The sequence below is a fragment of the Triturus cristatus genome, chromosome 8 (assembly GCF_964204655.1).
Source record: "Triturus cristatus chromosome 8, aTriCri1.1, whole genome shotgun sequence".
NCBI classification, from domain to species: Eukaryota; Metazoa; Chordata; class Amphibia; order Caudata; family Salamandridae; genus Triturus; species Triturus cristatus.
In genome coordinates, this window is record NC_140591.1 from 342,903,237 (window position 1) to 342,920,084 (window position 16,848).

At 41.7% G+C, this 16,848-nt stretch overlaps 1 protein-coding gene across 4 annotated transcripts in view; it reads left to right on the top strand.

The window, feature by feature from the left end:
- USPL1 (ubiquitin specific peptidase like 1) overlaps positions 1-16,848 on the top strand; it is a 352,126-nt gene that overhangs the window by 252,894 nt on the left and 82,384 nt on the right. For 3 of the 4 annotated variants that reach the window (XM_085621657.1, XM_085621658.1, XM_085621656.1), the window contains one exon: positions 4,816-7,019. The exons of the other annotated variant lie outside the window; for it this stretch is intronic. In XM_085621657.1, the coding sequence (XP_085477783.1) occupies positions 4,816-6,764 (1,949 nt within the window). In that variant the 3' untranslated portion in view covers positions 6,765-7,019. Of the gene's footprint in view, positions 1-4,815; positions 7,020-16,848 lie in introns of those variants that run through there. 4 annotated transcript variants of the gene reach the window in all.

A 16,848-nucleotide genomic window follows, 5' to 3' on the forward strand; every position in this document is an offset into this window, starting at 1 on the left:
AGCAGGCAAAGTTACAGAACTAAATGGCACAGTAGAAAAACCGTCCAGTACTTAGACTGCGCCAATTGTAGTAAAGTTGAACAGGCAGGAGTTTTAACAAGCAAAGTTCCATTAAAATAACGCACCCAACACGATGCTTAACTTCCCAGATGAAACAGCAGATGTTCCATGTAACCAAAATTTGCCAAGGTTGTTTATCGGAGAAAGAACGACTCAAAACAAATGCAGGATTGGATTTAAGGAAACAAAACAGTACCTGCATAGGAGCACGAGTGTCCACTGGAATGATCTGATGTCCATAAAACAAAACACTCGTCTGCAGAAGAATGTTGATGCATACGAAGGCGCAACAGGGAGAAAGTATGGCAAACTTCTCCAGCCTCACGCCCTATTGACAACGTGGTTGGCAGAGGAAACGTGGTTGGCAGGGTGTAAAAGCAATCCTAAGATGGCGGCACGCACGGTTACGCCACGCCAGATGGCTCCCGGTATCTCCGTGCACCAAATATGCTTAGTATCTCATAACCACTGAAGACGTCACAGTGGAGTGAAGAAAGCAGTCACGAGGCAGCAGGAGGAAAGGTAGGGCTGCGCGCTCTGTGTGTGCTCGTGGCAAATTTTCAATATGAAGGAGCAGTTAAGCTGCCAATAGAGATAACGTTGTCAAATGGGCAAGACAACCCAAAGTACTCAATCAGCCCCAAACTTCCACTGTCACCTTCACTAAAAGAAATTAGGCAGTCTTACAAAAGCACACAAATGCAAAACCTGCGCCGTTTTCAAATGTCGTTTGAAACTAATTGTCGGAGTGAAAGGAGAACGGGAACATTTCCCTTCAAGAAAACGAAATTTCAGGCAAATAAGATTCCCACTAACCTCCAGAAAATGGCAGCATATATCCAAACAGTTCTGTTTTAAAAGCAAAGAAAATTAGAGTGCGGTTTAAGTTGTCAAAGTGTTAAATTGATAATACAGCTGGCTCTCGAGTCCGTCAAATGGCCTTCCATCATGTAAAATCTCTCTGGCTTCAAACCTCCCTCGCTGATAATGAAAGCAAAAGTTCAGACTTCCCACGATCTTGGCTCTGTGTAACCTGCTCTGTAAGCTGAGCAGGAAACAAAAAATGAGGGCGAAGGATTTCGTAAGAACTGCAGCCAGCAGGCAGGATGTAATGACAAAATAAAGTTGTTTCAAGTCTGCGGCAGGAAATGGCAGGCAGCAGGAACTGGCACTTTTAGACTGGGTTGTGGGCGACCGATAACTGGGTCACTGGTGGGGCTTGTTGGTGCCAGTTAAATTGAAGTGCTCCTCTTAAACTGCTCCTCTTAAGTTCCAACGGAAATCCTTGATCCTGATTGTGGGCTTTTGTCCCTCAGCATCTTTTCTTCAGACTGTAGAGAACCCCACTCCTGGTACCAAAATGTAGTATACTGGAAGACAAGGAAGTAATTTCCATGAAGGTTTATTGATTTAGCAGGTTACATGGAAAAGAAGAATAATAGTATAATGAGTATGATGGGAGCCCCACCAGGAGCAGCTTCCCTGCTGCTCAGCCCATACACCAACTGACCCAGGCACTCCAACATTCCACCTTACATTCCACATTCCAACCTTCTCACAGCAATCACTCTGGCTGAGCAGCATGATACCACAGTAACGCTACTGAATGATCAAACAAGAAAAAATTGAACTGCATGATATTTGCTTTGATGCTAAAGGCATTCTGCCATTTAAAGGACATCTACTGTGGCATAGCTTCGAATCTATGCAAGGCAAAGATGCAACAATATTGGACAACACCATTAGTCGTCCATACAGGGCAATATTCCACCTTACCACCTACTCATCACCAGCCCAAATTCGCCTCGAGTTCGGATTACAAAAACAAACAGTGGAGAGAAGAGGCGCATACATAAAAAGCTGGTGGAAAATTAGAAAAGCAGAACAAGGAACACTAAATGCTCATCTCTGGACTGAACTGACTAAACGAGACAAATCCCCAGCAAGGACCTACTTAATGGAATCATTGGACATCCTGGGTCTAACAGAACTGTGGGAGTCTCCAACTGACGCCGGTACCTTCAAAAGAGTGGTAACCAAAGTCACCAAGGCGATCTCGTTAATAGAGGACAAGGCAATTTTAGCCAATAGAGAGCATGGATGGGTGGCTCTGAAAGACTACACAACTCTCAAACCACAACAGTATCTAACAACGGGACTCGCACACAAAACAAAAAACAAGTTCCTTAACCTCCGCCTAGGTAATATACCCATAATGCCTCACCTAGCACCCTGGAAAAGGGATAAAACAACAAATCTTTGCAGACTATGCCTTTCCGGCAAGGAGGATCTTATACACATTATTTGTATTTGCAAAAACCTTATGGACATAAGGCGTTCCTTGTTTCGGGCCCTTTGGAATCAGAGGAGGATATCCAGCTGCAGACAGGCCGTGCTGCTCTGTTTTAACCCCGCGGAAATTCAACTGAATTGCAGAACAACAAAATTTTTTGATATAGTGGCGGGTGGACTCAAAGAAAAAACGCGACACTAACTATGACCTTTAATACTTTTAAAGATTTTAAATAAGCAGACAATTCACTCCTTTTCGCTCTTCTTAAACCAAAACTTTTAGCAATGTTATTATTTTATTAAATGTTGTGAGTTTTTATTAACTGTGCAATAAACTAAACCTCAAACATACTGTGGCATAGCATCACAGGCTGAAGTGTAAAGTTACCTAGATATGTTTCATTTTGCTAATGTTTCTTTGCCTCAAGGTTTGGCATTCCATTTTTGGTAGATGTAATTGATGCTTTCTGGTCAGTGGAGATACTAAGGTAATTAGGTTGAGTCATGACAGACAGTCAGATAATTGTTTTGTTCAGTTAGTTTAATTGATGTTTTGAATTCAAGTATTTGATCCTGAAGCGGACCTGAGTTGGAGAACAATGCTGGTGTTATGACAGTTTGAGGCTGTCTAATTTTGGACATTTGTTTGTGGAAAACAGAATGATTTTGTTACATTTCTCATTTGCTTGATCTGTTAAGTCTTAAAATGGCCAGCATCTTAAACTCTGGAGCCCTGTTTTGGGCTAGAGAAAAATCCGAACACATGAAAGTGTCAGCTTGATATTGCTGGTACGTTTCTTAAACTTTCCAGACTGAAATGGCAGCCACTACAGAGAGCCTGGCATAATGGCCATTTCATTGATTTAGCTCCTTTAAAAAAAAAAAAGCTGATAATTTTTTCCCCCTGGCAATGTCCATGTAACAGTCATTGTATTGTCACAATAAGTTTTGGCAAACAAATACACACTTTGAAATATTTTTATGCCACTTCTCACTGAATGTTTCTATACCTTCATACTGCCAATGGCATAACACATTTCACAACAATTATATTCTGTGTTCCTAATCAAGATAATGTGTGGACATTTCTGTATCGTTCATTTTGAACATGGGTGTAATCCTTGTCCTGGTGTTTGCAAAAAGCTTTAACTCCTGGCTTGGAAGTGTGTGTAAGTCCATGTTAAGTGCTTAAACCTAAAAAATACAATTATTACTTATTATATCTTAGCAGTTCTCACTTGCTGTTGGATACCATTTCATGTAGTCGGGGCTATATTAACGCGTTGCTTCCATTTGTAAATAATATACATTTATTGATGCAGCTACTGAGCAATTGCCAAGCTCTATACCTTGTTAAACTTTGTCGTAAATAGATCTAGGTCTCCCCTTTGTTCTCACAACATGTTTGGTTCACAGCTAGTTTGCTGCAAAATTGTAGGATGTAGTCAGTGAAAATGCAATATTGGACTGCATTTTTACATCTTTGTAGTTTGCTGCAAAATTGTAGGATGCAGTCAGTGAAAATGCAATATTGGACTGCATTTTTACATCTTTGGTGTTTAGGACCCAGTGTTCTTTTCCTGTTTTCTTATCCCCACAGATAAAAAGTGATACAAATGGTCAATTATAAGGTGACCTTGTGTGGTTATACTTTCTATGCTTGTGAACTTTTTTCATTCAACTTTACCAGTTTGTAAAATGAAGATACCTATTTGAGAGATGTTGAAGTCAGTCCGTTGTGTTTATTGCAATTAAAGTATAACCATAAAAACTGTAAAAAAACAAAACAAAAAAAAAACAGCTAAAACACCAATCCACCTGAGCCTAAAAGTCAAGGGTTTAATCAACAAAGCATGACCTAATTTATCAGCATTACAAAAATGATCTAAAGCAAAAGTAATCTGACTTTATCATTTGTAAAAACATGTCAAAGCAGGTCTACAAATGATAAATCCACTGGTTCTGCATAACGGTATATAGGAGTAAGATTGTAACATTTAGTTTGTTCTGGTTACAAAAGACACCTTTTTCCTATGTATTGCAGATGCCAGATTTTTTAAACACAATCAAGAGGAAATTGTAAACTCTCCAAGTACTAGTTAAGCAATTTCTTGCAGAAAAATAAAAAGCCATGTAACATTTGTATGAATATCTTTAAAGAAAATGAGATTGAAATTTGCTAGTGTGCAGTCAAACATCTGATGTGTACAACCGTAAAAATTTAAATGGTTCATTTTCTTTGCTTTCACATCTTAAAATCAAGCTGTGCGTTCTTCTTTTAGTGAGATTTTCATAACCAGTAAAAAGCACCCCTGAAGTAGCCCTCACTGCCTGCAATATAGAATTTTATTAAGAATACATTAACAGGCCACAATGCATAAGTATATTGGGAGACGAGGAAGGGGTTAGAGTGGTATGTAGGTGTTGTTTGTTGTCTTCACATAATTTATCTCTGTTTTTCAGGTTCTTGGATGGAATGTGATGATTTGAAAGGTCCATATTGTTGGTGCCATGAGAAGTGTGACGTACCTCCTTCAGAGATTCATATTGTGTACTGGGAAAGGAAAAACAACATATATACCACTGAACTGAGTTCTCATATCCTCCATGAAAATGCAGAGAATCTTCCTATTCCCATTGCTCTATCAGGTTGTCCTGTCCAATGCAATGAAGTACTTAGAAGTGTCACTGCTCCACTGCCCAAAGTGGATATGTTTGCTGCACCATCAGCTGAGCCGTTGAATGTAACCTGTGAGAAGGGAGATGGTCTTTTTGGCTTTAAGAATTTAGTTCAAGATGACGTTATTACTCTGAATCTTGTAGAAGTTCCAGTTGATTATGGAGAAAAGCTGAAGGAAAATGGCCAAGTGATAGAAATGGTTGAAAACTGTGTACACCAACCACAAGAAAATGCCTCTGTCTCTCTGTTGCAAACTTCCTTGCAAAGTAAAACTTCTCCAAAAACGATAGTGACCTATAGATGTGCAGAGGCTCAAAGTCAGTCTGAACTGATTGAAAAGTCGAATACACTGGTGTCTCTATCTGCCAGTACTGTTAATGATAGCACTACAGTAAAGGTTCAGGAACGTTCAGATGTTCCGAAGCCATTGTTTAGTAAGAATTCAGTTGTCGTACATGAGGACCCCCATTTTAGCTTGGTGAATGAGGGGAAGCCATCTGTAACTATTGATCTTATGCAAAATAACAGTGATATAAATTGGGCATGTATGAATGTAGAGGAAAATGATTCTCTGCCATTGTCAAAACAGAATTGTAAGAAAGGGTTTGCTTCAAATTGGGTTAATAGTTTAATTGGCAAACACCCCATTCTTCCATCTAGTCTGAGTGTTTCAAATCAAAATCCAAGAGCAAAAAATTCAAAGTGTAATGTTCCACAATACCGTTCTGATGTCTATGGACGAAATTCTAAAGCAACTTCCCCATTAGAACCAAATAGCAAGATTCCTCTTAAGGGGGCCACTAGCTTTGGTGGTTTTATTGCCAAAGGTATTAAAAGCCCTGAAGATAAACTAGTTCCCCGAAATAAATGTAAGCGGGTGTCTCCGCCTTCAAGTTTAAACAAGATGGGTAAACCCGTAGAGGGTTTGAATTCTTCAGAAAATAATTTAGCTAGTGTAGCTTCACCTTTTGTAAGTACATTAGGAGGTTTCAAATCCATCACAAATGGAGACGTTTCTCCTGCTCTCAAGGGGCCAATAAAAGGGGCATACATTTCAAATGGGTATCAGAAATTAGTACCAAAAAACGGTGATTCTGACAGGGAAACCAAAATCCGAAGACTTCGTTTAAAACTTTTAAAAAAGTTAAAAGCAAAGAAAAATGAATTGGCTTCTCTTGACTTACTGGTAAATGCCCAAAGCAATGGAAATTCTCAAAACAAAACATTAAGAAGTTCATTGGACTCTGAATCTAGTAATCAGGAATCTCTGCAAGACCTTCTAAAGGCACTGCAGGAGCATATAGATAGTGTAGATAGCGAATCTGTGCACACCCTGAGCTCAAACAATTCATTATGCAGTAGCCCAGGTGATGCTGAGTTCTTAGCAGAATTATTGTCTCCTGCCCCATTCCCTTTATTGGGAATGACAAAATATGAAGAAGATGGTACTAGGCTTTTGGAGAGGTTGGTTGATAATGTAAATGGGGTTTCTGCGCCGCCACACCTGAAAAATGGTATAACTTGTATGAATGGCCACAACAATTACAGCACAAAAGAAAACCCACCTCTAGTTTACAGTAATTCAGCAATCAATGGATCTGGTTTGAGTTTTTCAAATTGTGAAAGTTCTGTGCAGGAAGATGTTTTGGAAGATCTCTTATCTACGTTTAGCTCTGTTGGGAGTGATACAGACTTGTATCACTTTGATGAAAAGTTTTTTGAAAGTGGTTGATTGGTTGAACAAATAGTTGCTTGAACATTATATGTTTAGTCTTTCACACGCATATTTTTGCAAATTAGATCTCTTAAATTATATTGTGAAATGCCGCCAGCCATTGAATGGTATACAGTTTGAATCACAGCTGTTGTATATTATAAATATGTATTTTAAACTTATTTGTAAATAAAATGTGTATAGATTTGTATGTCCCCAAAACCTTTCTTCAGTAAGAGGAAAACTGTTCAATAAAACCTCAGGATATTTTCACTGGTATGTTTTTCTTTGAGGTTTTCCATTTTGCAACTTTAGTAATGTTTTCCTTCTCAGCAGGGTTAAATCTTAGTATAGGTAGTTTGCAATTGTACCTTTTACTCAAAAGCAACTGTTTCCCCTACAGTTCTGCATCTGTCTTTCTCTGTTACATTGATTTAGGAATGTTGTTACCTTTTGCGGAAATATTGTGGCTATTTTCTGCTTTACCTCCCAACTGATTGGGAATAAGAGCATGCAAGCATACCAACTTTGGACTAATAGTCTTGTTTTACCGATTTGCGCTTTCACGGATTGTCCTGCTAAACTATTTTGTCTGGCAAGAATACACACACACCACCATATTTGTGCAAAGGTCACAAACTTTCTGGTGTTGCAAAATTGTGAACAGCTCTATCAAATTTTACATTTGACAAAACCCCAGCTGGAACTCCAGGTTCACAGAAGTACTCTAAAAGCATTTTACTCTGCACACCAGTTCTGACCTCACTTGTGTATTCTCCAAATTAAGTATCCTGCACAGGTTTTCTCTTCATATGCTGAATCAAGATTTGTTTTTAAACATTCCCTTAAACTGTAACCTGTTTGGTGTGTTATGCAGCTTTGTTGTGTGCACTTTCAAAGCTTTTTTGTATACCTTAACATCACACCTTCATCTGCTATCCACTTTGGATATGCTTTTTGCAACAGAATTCAAGCTGTGCACCAGAGCCTGAGGACCGTTCATAGTCTATTTGCCTAGAGCCTCTGTCCCCTTTGTGGGTAATTCTATTCTGATTGCTTCCTCAAGAGATGTTCTGTATTTGCTCCGAGGTCATTTTACTTTGCCATGGAAATGCAAGAGGCAGATTAGACATCCGTTTCACCAGTACCAAACTGTATTTTTAAAGGCCTGACTTGGCAGTTCAATTGCTTGTGGTCCAGAGGCAAGCTACGACTTGCAAATTGTGCGATGGGCTTACATTAATTTAGAATTGCACTTGAAAGCAGAATTGGATGTTTTTTCTCCATTTATCCCCCACACATGCCCACGTCATTTGACCTGCCATCTCAACCCCGGTTGAATTCGAAGCGTTATCTGTGATAGGCAGCTACAGTGTCGAAAGATCCTGTCACGCGAGCCCTTACCAAAGCCAATCCTGCAGACCTTTCTTAAACCTATTCGAGAGGACACAAAGGGAAGGGGAATGGCTGCTGATATGGAGGAGGAGAGGGCAAGGATGCACTCTCCACCTTTGTGGACATAAATCAGTGAACCAGCTTTAACAGAACAGGCCAAGATGACAGGATGTGGGCTGTTTGTTACTGTAGATATTACTCTTGACAAGTATTCCCAATTTATAAACTGAGATCTTGTAGGTAAAAGCCCTTGAAAGGACCCTTTCACCGGAAAACTAGATCATTCTGTGCTCATTGCACACTAGGAATTTTTTAAGGGATTTTGCACTGCAAAGACCTGATGCGAATTGTCAACTAAGAGGACTCAATAGCTGAACTTCAAGAATACCGGAGACTGGAGAGAGAGTTAGATAAAAGTTCAGTTCATCTGGAAGTTCATCAGTGACAAAAATGGCAAAGGGCCATTCAAACTGACACAGGTGCTACCTGCAAGACAAGGGTATAATTCTGAAGACACATAAATGAGTACAGTCGATTAAGCACTTCCGAAATACTACAGTTTGAAATTGTGCAAAGATTAAATGTATGCACACGCGGGCACCAGTCTGTTTCCAAAAATAAGCAAATGGCTTAAAGTTGAGGGAGATGCAAGCTGTGACGGAGGTCAAACAGAGTGCCATGAATGTCCAGAGATGTTAGAAATATCCCAATTACCAACGTCCCCCAGGGTATCTGGCCACAAAACACAGGTAAGCGTGTAGAGCAGGACAATAGTTTAGTTGAAAAATAGGGTGGGCTCAGGCTTAATCGGTCAGTGGGTTTGAAAATGGTAAAATATATATATGCTTACCAATAGTCTGGAAAAGGGTCAGTATGTTCTTATTGACTGCATCATACCCAATTTACCAGAGACTGACTGTAGAATGGTGGACCTAAATAGAAAATTGATTGTAAGATTGTAATTACAACCTTCCCGATTACTCCACTGCTTTGTTTCACAAGATTATTAAGAAAGTAAGGAGGTTAGCCCAATCACATTGAAACCCTTTGCCAGAATAGTGCAAATACTCCCATACACTTTTATTGCCCTTGATACATTTCTGTACTTAAAATCCTTTTTCTGGACTATTGGGTTTATAATTATTTGTGTTCTATAATTTGTGTTGGATGAAGTAGATATTTATTTAAATGGATTACTTTAGCTTAGATTAATAAAGCAATCAGAGGCGCATCACTTTTACAATTCTAATTCTAAATATGTCCACAAAGTTCCAGAAGTAATTGGAAATCTTTTCTTTATCGTTGCTTCAACAATGTGTGCCAAAAACCAGCCAACACGTTTCGTCCTCATGCGTTGGGACTTCTCCAGGACACAGGGAAAATTTGAGAAATTACGATAGTCACCCAAAAGTGAGGTAACTGGGACCGTTTGTATATTGTCATCAGAAATATAATGTAAAATCCTGAGAATCTCCATCGAATGGGCCAAACATGAAAAAATAATCATGAGTTGTCCGATGCTTCCTCCATAGCGGGAAACATCTGGCTAGTGTGTGCCCTTGGTCTGTATAGATGTATGAAAGAAAGGGACTAATCTGTCCCTTGTCCAGCACTACAATTGATGTGGATCTCGTGTAAACGTGCACTCCTCGCGGTTCCCAGTGACAGTAAACTCGATGGACCTGTAACTAGTGTTTCCGGGTACTTTAGCTTGGATTAAATGCTTCGAGCATTCCCTACCTTATAAATGTATCTCTCACAAATAGTTTATGTACAGTGTTGCGCTTCGGTGGGTGAGCCATTAACTTAACAGAAAAAGGTGGTCCAAAGCTAAACCAAGGGTCGGCTCTGGCTCAAAGCCTGTGCCCGAGTCGAGCACATGAAAATATTTTGCAATTAATTCATGCAGCAAACTTCATGTAAAAATGTGCTAAAACCTCCTAAAATTCAATGTTTTCCCTGCCCTGAAAATTCCATTAGTTAACAAAGAGGCAAGTCTGTTATGTCGTATACCCTAAATGCTCCCCAGGTTATTATTGGTGGAGCAATATTGTGGGCTATTAAATCAAACACAGGAAAGGGCTCTAGATAGTGCACATCCTGAGCTCACATATTTGAATGTGCTGTTCTATCTTATAATGAAGAAAAAGGAGGCTCGTTAAAATATTGTTTGTATAGGAATCGCACCGTTTGGTCAAGCAGAAAAGCTGGAATTTATCCCAAATCTTCTATTTTCACATTATGCAATTTGCCAACTAGATGGGCATCTCTTTCTAACATAAAAAATTAATGCTTTAAGACTGGGATTCAAACCTAGTTCCCCATGTTGCGTAGTCAGCAGCTTTATATACTACGCCACATTGGCTCCTATGAAAGTTTTGGCTGTTTTTGGATCAAGATAGGGCATGAGGAAGAGACAGAACCAGGCCTCTGGCTCAAGCTTTCAGTGACTTGCCCACATCTAGTCTCATGGTTGGAATCTTGTTTAAATGTTTGTAGTGTGTGAAAGACAAGTGCTGAAATGACTAAAAAAGAAAAAGGAAGATAGAACAACAAGAGTGTTTAGAATTAGATCCACCACCCCCAGAGCCACTTTTGTTTTTTATAAAGTATTATCTGAAAGATACTTCTAACTGTAAATTATTCACCTTTTCAATTCCCCCAGGTGCCAGACTGGATCTATAACTTTAATAGCAATTGCACTTGCATGTAGTGCCATGACGCTCTGTGGTGACCTCACACAGTCTCTGAAAGTGTCAATGCTGACTTGTACATGAGTGCCACGCAGGCACCCTTTGACGTGGATCTGGAGCTCTGCTCCTAACTTTGGTTGATGTTTTACCAGCTCCAAAATGGGTTTCTACAGGCAGTGTGCTATGGAAAGAGTTTCCTTCGAAGACCATTGGGCTAAGGCCATGCTGCGACGGCAGGAAGCAAATGAGTTGTTCATATGATGCTTGCCTGTGGTGTCTAGGGGCCATCCACATACCATGCCCTGTGACCATTATTGGCCTTTAGTTACCTCAGGGAGCAACAGGTGGAATTGTTTGTCACTGAACACAAGAACCTGGACACTGTTCTCCGGTCATTGAGTCCGCCCTTGCTCAACCTAGCTGATTCTCTCCAGTCCCCAGTCCAAGTCACCGCCTTTGAGTACGTTGAAGACTAAATCAAAAGGCAGGTCTGGCCACAAGCACAATAAGGCCTGTTTCCCCTCTGGGGAAATAAGTTGCACATGCTACAGTCGAAAAACCCGACTCTACTCCTTTTGTCTGATTCAAGCCCATTCCAAGACCCGTCCTGTCACACCCCCTAATTTCCCGGGCTATTGTTGACCGCGCAGCAGATAGTCCTGGATTGATTCCTTGGTGCAATTTTTCAGGACAATGCATGTTCCTTCTGGAGCACCTTTGGACCCTCAGTTGGATTTCCACTTGTAGGGCCTGCCACATTGCCGACTGATCCATACGGCTTCTGTTGTCCAGCATCGCCACACCTGCACTGGATGCTTCATTACTTCTTGCAACTCTGCACTGGCCTAGACTCTAGTGGAGGCTACTCCAGATCAGGCCAGATACTGATTTCTGATCTGACTGAGTCATTGGTCTGCACCTGGCCTGTGTCTCTTTATGAAATAACCAAGGATATTTCCTTAAAGACTGAGTTGACCTCCACACCTGCCCCCCTCCACTATAGAGAGTGCCTCTTTTGCAGTAGTAGTCTGCAGAGAAGCAGAACTGTTAGCCCTTAAGCTGCCATCTCTAGAAACTAAAGGAAATCGACTGACAGAAATGTTATAGCCTGCACTTACTAAGTCAGAGCACTTGCTGGCCATTATCGAGGTGATGAGCAGAACATTGATGGTGATCTGGTCTTTGCCGTGTTCGTCACCACCTGTAAGTCATGGGGTGACTAGGCACCTTCAATGCTCAGACCTTGCATTGATTTCAGGCCTTTCAATCATTAGCATCCTATCGAAACATTTTCGCATGACACAATTCTCCAGAATGTCATCCCCCCCCCCCCCTTCAACAAGGCGACTACATGATAGCTTGATCTCCAGGATGCATATTTACTCATAACGATCCACTCTGCTCATCTGCAGTGCCTTTGCTTTGTGATAGGCTACAGGAGGGTCTAGAGCCATTATATCCCATTGCCACCCAACATACACACTTAACCATACCATGAACACCCGTTTTTAAAAGGAATACCTGGGTGTTTCAGGGTATTATCATTTAGAAGACCCTGGTAGGAAATCAAAAGTGCCCCCTGCAATATGGTTGAGTTCATTCTGGTTTATAGGGACCAGGTTGAGACCCGTTGATGAAGCATGCCACTAAAACACAACCATAAAGCTTCCCCCTTGGGAAGGACTTCCATGGTTTCACCGTGATTCTGATTTTTTGAAGTCCACAGTTTGCAGATTATAGGAGACCTTTGAATATTGTGTAGCAAGTTAGGGAGGCAGTATCCTATATCCCTCAACTTCCCTCTCTCCTCCCCGATTGAGTAACCAGTGGTTATATTCGTCTTTTAATATTTGAAGTGAAGAACACTACCAAGTCAGAGTACTCGCTTTTAAGTACCCCAAGGTTGTTCACAAAATACCTGGTAGTGGTGCTGCACATTTGCGAAGGCAGTGCATTAACATCTTTCCCGATCTAGACATTTGGCTTACGAAGAGAGCCAGAAGGCTGCAGTGTTTAACCAACCCACAGGCAGCGGTTTCCCTGCTACAAATCCTGGAGTACACCATAAACGTCTCAAAGTCCCATCTACAGCTTCCACAGATCCAACCTTTACTAGGGTCCGTGTTGGACACAGTCATAGGGAATGGTTACGCCAACCAACCGAGTCACAGCCCAGGAGCTGCTTTTATCCCAGTTGCCCGCTCACAGCGAGAACGGTCATGTCCTTTCTAGGGATCATGGCCTCGTGTATAAGCATTGTCCCACACAACTCTTCATATGCGCCCCAACCTTGAGTGCAGTGGTAAAACTGCACAGGGTTGTAAGACAGGCCTTTTGCAGACCTAGTACTGAAGCTGACCATCAGCACAGATACTTCTCACTGAGTGGGGCATTCATCTCAACAGCAACAACCTGGAAGCTGCTACCACTTCACATGGTTCTTAAAGCCTTCTTACAAGTAATTTGGGACAAACTAATCCTCATGAAGACAGACAACATGACCATTGTGTACTACCTACGGAAGCAGAGCAGCGCACACTCCTCACTGGTATCTCGGCTAGCCCAGGAGATTTGCTATACGGCACTCCACAACATTCACCTCATGGTGGAACATATTCGAGGGTGGACAGCAACTTTGCAGACCTGCTTAGTAGGGTATATCAACAAGTCCAGTCCCCCCCCCCCCCCCCCCCCCCCCAATCACAGGTATTTCCAGTCTGGGGCAGCTCACAGATGGATCTGTTCACTTGATGGGGTAAATTAATGGAAAAACTAAAACTGAGAAACCAAATTGGAGAACATCAAATGATGGCAAACCAATTTTAAGGAGATACAATTTTAAAAGTAATGCAAATAAATTGAAAATTAAAGGAACATTTTAAAGGTAAGATCATTATTCAACTATCCAAAATCAAACCTTGGTGATATGGGGTAGTTAGGGTTTTTTGGATTCAGGGATAGGTAGAGTTTAGGAACAGTGAAGGTTTTTTAGGAATCGGGTATGGGTGGAGTTTAGAGTGGCGAGGGGTTTTTAGGGGTCACAAATGAGTGGAGGTTAGGGGTGGGATGTGTGTAGGTTTTTGTTTTCAGTTTTACGGCTGGGTGGAGTTTAGGGTTATTGAGTGGTTTCATTGTTCAGTGATAGGTAGAGCTTTGGGGTGGTGAAGGGTTTTTAGTGCTCAGTAATGGGTGGAGTGAAGGGTGGTGTAGGGTGGTGCAGGATTTTAAGTGTTCGGGGATAGGTTAAGTTCATATATAGAAAGTTTTTCGGGTTCAGATATTGGGTAGTTTGGGGGTGGTGAGGGTTCTTTAGGATTCAGGGATGAGTGGAGTTTAAGGGTGGTCTTGTTTTAAGGGATCGTGGATGGGTGGGTTTTGGCGGAAAAAGGGGCTTTTAGGATTCAGGAATGGGTGGTGTTTAGGAGTAATGAGCAGCTTTACGGTTCAGGAATGGGTGGAGTTTAGGGGTTGGAGATGGATGAAGTTTAGGTGTAAGGTGTTATTAAGGACCAGGAATGGGTGGAGTTTAGGGTTAGAAAGTGCCTTTAGGGTTCAGGGATGGGTGGAGTTTAGGGGTTGGGATGGGGAGGTATTTTTAGGAGCAGAAATGGATGGTGTTTAGGGAAGGTGAAGGTTCAGCAAATCAAAAGCATCCAAAGAAATTGGTTGACAATGTAAAACATGAATCTTAAATATTCTCCACTGACGTAAACAACTAAAATAAATATCTTCGATAAACATTTTCTGAAAGTAAGACATTCAACCATTTATTTTGTAAGTATGCAGTAGACCTTCTATGACTGGGTTTTTTTGAAATGGTAAATGTCATTCATCCTGAAAATGTCCATTGAACCATTTAGGTGAAATGGTTCCTTAGACATGGTATTCCATTAAACAGTTTTTCTATGAAATCACATGCAAGCCTGTTCACTACCCTAGAAAGTACAAAATGCTCAAACGTCCCCTCCAGCTACCCACACTCATTCCATGCGCAATGCACTATGAATAAAGTGGTTAAGGATATTTACCTCCCATTTTCTACGACTCCTGCTTTCCTGCATGGTGAGAAAGTTGAAGCAAACATCAGTGACTCTCATTCTGAGGTCTTTCATTTTGATTTCCACTCGGTCATTCGAACCACTGGTCAAGGCGGTCAGCCAGTTTTTTCGCCACACTAAAATCTTTGTGAAGGATGCTACACTTGGGGCTTGTGGCCTTCCGTAAATCGATTGTTCCTGCCCTTGTCACTGGGCCAAACTGCACTGTGAACAGTCTTTATTTAGGACTGCCAGCATACATTGTCCATCAGCTGCAGTTTCAAAATGCTGCAGGTCCTGATTATGAAATCTGTGTCTGCTCACCTTTGCTAGCAACACTGGCTGCCTGTGGCCAGCCTCATCAACTTTAAGGCTTTTATTTTTGTCTATAGAGCTTTTTAGAGCAAAGGACCTCTGTACCTGAGATGTAGAATCAAGGCTTATCGGTTTAGTCAATCTCTCGGGTCTAACTTGCAGAGGCTCCTCTACATTTCGAGGATAAAAAGAGCTAAGCGGGGCAGAATATATTTTACCTTGACTGCTAAACTGTGGAACTTGTTGCCGTTTAGTTTAAGGTTCGCTTCTTCAGAAAAAGTTTAAAAGCCCATCTGTTCAGTACCTAAACCTGGACCCAGCACTCTACTCTTTCTTGGGCAGTCCTTGTTTACTAGCCCCAAGATGCTCCTCCGGCAGCAGCTGTGCGCTCTACAAATGCCATTATTATGATTCCACTTGATCCAGACAGCCCCAGCACTTCTCTCTACCAGGGATTTCCGGCAGCTTCCACAAAAGACTTCTGAATCAGGAGTCCTAGAAGTCCGGTACCACAACCTTCCCTAGGAATGTCCATCATAAAGGAAGCTCGGTGTCTTACTACAAAGGTCTATTGCACTGCAAAGTAGAATGTATTTCCAAGACCCAGTGCCTTTGAAACCTGCATTCTAGGACATTATTGCCTACCTTTTGCATTTACAGAGTACACTAGACACCAGTCACATGCAGAATAGGCAACATTTGTCCCTCGTTAAAATTCTGGTGGTCAAGGTCTTCATTGGTGGGTCTTGAGGCTTATATCCCTTAGAATACATCCTGCTTCTATGTGGAATCTCAATATTGTCCTTACAAGGCTTATGGCACCACTCTTTAAATCTGACCCCTTCATTCCCTTTTCTGGTAGCGTTCCTGATGGCCATTTCCTCACTAAGAACATATTAGCGAACTACAAATGTGCACCCTGCAAGAGCCCTTCATTCAGGTTGTCAATAACAGCATTGTCCTTGGAAACAATCCTAAGTTCTTCCCTAAGATGGGGGTCATCCTTACACCTTAAGCTGTAGAGCTCCCAGCTTTTTCCCCCTCGCAACTAGAGTCGGGGACATTCAGCCTATGATCCTGATGTTTCGGGATAACTCCTGCGTCGTGGCCCATACAGATCTCAGGCATCTTAGCCTTGTGCATTTTACTAGCTCCCTCTGCCACATATAGGCCCAGCAGTGAACTTCTGCCTGCTGTGGGCTCTACACTGGGGCTGCTTCTGAGACATCTGTATTGTGGAAGACCAGTCCCGTGGCCTTAAGTAGTGGATGTTGAACACCAGTCAAACTTCCTGCCGACTGTTCTTCTTGACCCCCACACACAGCAGTAATGGATGCAGCATTTCTGGTGTTTGGCAGCCATATAGGAGAGGATCAGCGGCCTTTGGTCCCAGACCTCCCATCTACCAAAGGGAAGCCTGCACATATTGACTGACAACACTACTGACAACACAACTGACTGCCATGTGGTAGTGTAACAAACAGGATGGCGTTGAGTCATTGACCCTGTCTCTGGAAGCTCTGCACCTTTGGAATTTGCTGAACCTAAGGGGATCTCCCTAGTCGGCCATTATATTGAGGGGTCACCGAATGACAGGTTGGACAATCCGCTTGAGGTGGCCCAAGGCATCTTTTCCTAGTTTGGGTTGGGCATGCCTTGGTT